Source organism: Rhipicephalus sanguineus, unplaced genomic scaffold (assembly GCF_013339695.2).
Source record: "Rhipicephalus sanguineus isolate Rsan-2018 unplaced genomic scaffold, BIME_Rsan_1.4 Seq654, whole genome shotgun sequence".
Classification (NCBI taxonomy): Eukaryota; Metazoa; Arthropoda; class Arachnida; order Ixodida; family Ixodidae; genus Rhipicephalus; species Rhipicephalus sanguineus.
Genome location: NW_023615699.1, coordinates 102,776 through 106,491, shown reverse-complemented (window position 1 = coordinate 106,491; position 3,716 = coordinate 102,776). Strand labels below are relative to the sequence as shown.

At 46.2% G+C, this 3,716-nt stretch overlaps 1 protein-coding gene across 1 annotated transcript; it reads left to right on the top strand.

Moving 5' to 3' along the window:
- The first annotated feature begins 1,006 nt into the window (after positions 1 to 1,006).
- Positions 1,007 to 3,500, top strand: LOC119378003 (U6 snRNA-associated Sm-like protein LSm2). Its single transcript, XM_037647275.2, has 4 exons — positions 1,007 to 1,126; positions 1,314 to 1,381; positions 1,458 to 1,548; positions 3,209 to 3,500. Exons 1-4 carry the CDS (start codon positions 1,124 to 1,126, stop codon positions 3,332 to 3,334), a joined length of 288 nt encoding a protein of 95 aa, XP_037503203.1. The 5' UTR covers positions 1,007 to 1,123; the 3' UTR covers positions 3,335 to 3,500.
- The last annotated feature ends 216 nt before the right edge of the window (positions 3,501 to 3,716 follow it).

Genomic DNA, 3,716 nt, shown 5'->3' with positions numbered 1-3,716 from the left:
AACATTTTGAACGAGACACGCTCGTTTGTGGGCTAGTTTGTGTATCACTTCAGCCAGCTGCGCTGATGTTCCTCGCCTTCCAGGGGCGTAGCCAGAAATTTTTTTCGGGGGGGTTCAACCATACTTTATGTATGTTCGTGCGTGCGTTTGTATGTGCGCGTGTATATATACGCAAGCAAAACTGAAAAATCTCGGGGGGGGGGGGGGGGGGTTGAACCATGTTTGAACCCCCCAATCCCCCTGGCTACGCCCTTGGTTTCAACGTGTGTTGTTGGTCCGTCGACACGAAAAGGGTTTTCTTGTTAGAATCATTAATGTTGTCAGAACGACGAAACCATTGTCAGAATGCTGAAAATTTCTATAGTTCTTCTCTTTTCTTCGATCTTGTTGATTACCAGCAGGTTAGCTACATTTCCCTTGAGCAATTAACAATAAATTTCATTATGATAATTTGAGTTAATTAGTATGTGCTTCAAATTTTTTCCAACAGCGAGAACTTGCTTTTTAGAAGGGAAATATTCAATATGAACTTGAACAACAAATAAGTTTCTGGGAGAAAAATTACGGAAAAAGAAAATGTTGTAGGTTAGTCTTAGGGTGTGTTGCTGCTGGTTCTTCCAAGCACGTATGAGAGGAATGCAAAAGGACGCTCGTGTGTGTGCCTTAGTTTCAATCACCCGGTGATTATCTTACAACAAAGACGCAGAGTAAGCTGTGTGAACAGTATCAAGAAAAGCAACCGTTGCCGGGCAGACATGTCCGCCTGTCACAGCGCAATCACGTTCTCGGCACCTTCATCTGCACTACAGTGTATCTGCACTTTCCTAGATTAACATTTTTGGCAAATAGAGTCTTCCGCTCAAAGGAAGACTGAGCGCGTGCTCCAAATTCAACAGTGTACGTAATCTATCAATTTAGTTGAGTTAATCGCGGAGGCCGTGCGGGCTCTTCGCTCTCTGGTAGCGCCGGTGGCGCCAGGCACCGGCCGCTCACGACACTAGAAACTCTTGCGTACCATGGTACCATCTCTGCCCTCTCTTCCTTTACAACGCTTGCACGCTTGTCACGCACGGGAAATTGACTTGTGCTTTCAAGAAAACCTTCTTGCTGCGTGTTTGCGAACATGGTGAGAAGCTTACTCATGTATCTTATTCGCTGTCCTGTCGGCTTAGAGATGCGACACACTAGCGCACGAGAAAGTGAACATTTATGCCTGCTTACTACTTCTCGTTTGCGTTGACAAAACGTTTTGGTGTATGAACGGTATGAACAAATTCAAACTGGTGTTTATATTTATGTAATGGCTTTTACAGCTGTTCTACTCGTTTTTCAAGTCCTTGGTCGGCAAGGATGTCGTTGTTGAGTTGAAAAACGACTTGAGGTGAGGAGTCTGTCAAGCTGCGATGCGCCTTTGGAATGCTTTATATTGAATTAATCTTTTTTTCTTTTTTGACTAGTATGTGCGGAACTCTACACTCAGTGGACCAGTATCTCAACATAAAGCTAACAGACATCAGTGTCACTGAGCAGGACAAATATCCTCACATGGTGAGTAATATTTGATCTCCGTGAATTATGGCGCGAAATACGACTGCACAGTTTATTCGAACTTGTTGGCTGCTGCATTTCAAAGCTTACGCTGATTTTGTGTGACCAGCCAAGTATGGTTTCAGGGCGAATCTGCCGCATGTGCTAGGAGTGCTGTAATGCGTCTTGTATGTTTTTCGCGCTTGCGAGATCGCGAGGAACAAATCACAGCAGCGCACACTATGTGAAGGGGGAGAAGCAGGCACTTTGAGTTGAACAGCAGATAATAATAACACCAGTGATGATGATGTTTATCTCTTGAGCATTTTACCGAAAGGTCTTGCAAGAGCTCTATACACATTTCTAGAATCTGTCAGGAGAGTTTGACCTCAAGGAACCTCCTGAATTACAGTGATGTAACAGAACCCTTGTGTGAGTTAGCAGTTACTCTAATCGCTATCACTGTGGTTCCTCTGCCTACCTCTTGTTGCGCGTTCATTAAATAAGGTGGCTGGAACTGCGCATGCAGGAGCCCCAAGGAACGACTTTAATTGTAGGAATTCAACATTTTATTGAAAATGACGACTAAAGTTGGAAAGGAAAGTTGTGAGGGAGCATAACAAGGAATGATCACAGGCATTCCGATAATGGAGGAGCTGCTGAACAGGTGCAGCCAAGTGCAGTGGCCACTTTAGGGCACGTCTGCTTCATGAGAGCAAAGCGCTGTCGCATACAGTCTTTTCTGTCTGGCGTTGTTGTTGATGATGATGATGATGACTTTGTGGCCAACCCTTCGCAACGGGTGGACGTGGAATCCACGCCTTAGCCAAACATGAAGCTCTACTTATTACCTGTTTTTTCAGTAAAATGGTAGGAAAAAAAAGAAAAAAGAAAAAAAGGGGGGGGGGGAGAAGAAACAGGAGCCGCTCTGACTAGGCAGCAGTCAAGAATGTCTCGCCGCAACAGCCGCTCGCCAGCATTCGAGGCGGCCCTTTGTCGCTGCGACCGCGGCTCTGTCCACACTATGGTCATCTCCGCCGGCCTGTTCGAAGCCCAGAGCAGTTTCCAGAGAGGCACCATCCGTCATCGCTGGGCCAATGCCCTCACACCGCAGTACCACATGTTCGATAGTTTCGTCCTGTAGACCGCACACACGACACCGCACATCACTAACATCCTTGCTAATAGCCTTAAGGCGTACAAGTGTGCGGAGTGCACCAGCTCTCGCCTCAAATAGTAGCTTGCTGCCAAGAGAGTTGTCGTACAAGTGTACCATGCCAATACTGTTCTTGTGACACCGGTACACCGCTAGCGTCGACTTCTCCGACATGTTGTGGATCCAACGTGCCTCCTCTTCTTCCCGCACTCGTTCCCGCGCCTGTTCCCAGTTACAACATGCGCCCTCTGGTGGCGGGGATCACTTTTGTCTCTTGGTGAGTGGGACTGCTTCTTCGATCGCCGAGGCAGTTGGGTGCCGTGCTTCAGTTATCTTGGCGGGCCCTCTCCTGCCTTCTTAAGTTGTGGCCGACTATAGTATGCTTGTCTATTGCAGTGTGATTACCAGACTTTGCATAGATAGGAAACAGCGAAGTGCTTCCTTCCTTGTAGCCAAATTTGACAGCTTGTGTACTCACGTTACCAACAAAGGTGTATGCTAAAATGGCTCATTTTGTTATTCCAGCTCTCTGTCAAGAACTGCTTCATAAGAGGTTCCGTTGTGCGTTATGTTCAGCTGCCAGCAGATGAAGTGGACACACAATTGCTCCAAGATGCTGCTAGGAAAGAGGCCTCGCAAAGCAAGCCATGAGTAGATGCACAGACATATGGAACAAGCAGTGTTACCTTCATCTCCTTGTTTTCGTCATTTGAAGTCTTCATGTGTTGTCACTATGATGTGTGGATAGTTGGTTTTGTTATCTGCTTAGGCATCTTGTAAATAGGAAATCAATAAAGTAAACCTGATGCATGGAGCTCACGTTCTACAAGGAAATCAGAGTTGCTGATTCTTGAAATGGGTTTTCTCGAATAGAGGGGGGGGGGGGCCCTAAACAAAGCTTTATAGGAGTACAGTGAACTGGGCTAGTTGGTGCTAGTTTATTATGTTGCAGCACAACAAGAACAAGAAAAAAAGCTAAGGCAGTCATATGACCGGACACAGCCCTGACTATCAACTGAATCTTTTATTCAAG

Excerpts from the sequence above, each read along its gene's own strand:
- LOC119378003 (XM_037647275.2), top strand. Across the intron at positions 1,382-1,457 it reads GAGTTGAAAAACGACTTGAG|TATGTGCGGAACTCTACACT; the intron begins GTGAGGAGTCTG and ends TTTTTTGACTAG. Across the intron at positions 1,549-3,208 it reads AGGACAAATATCCTCACATG|CTCTCTGTCAAGAACTGCTT; the intron begins GTGAGTAATATT and ends TTGTTATTCCAG.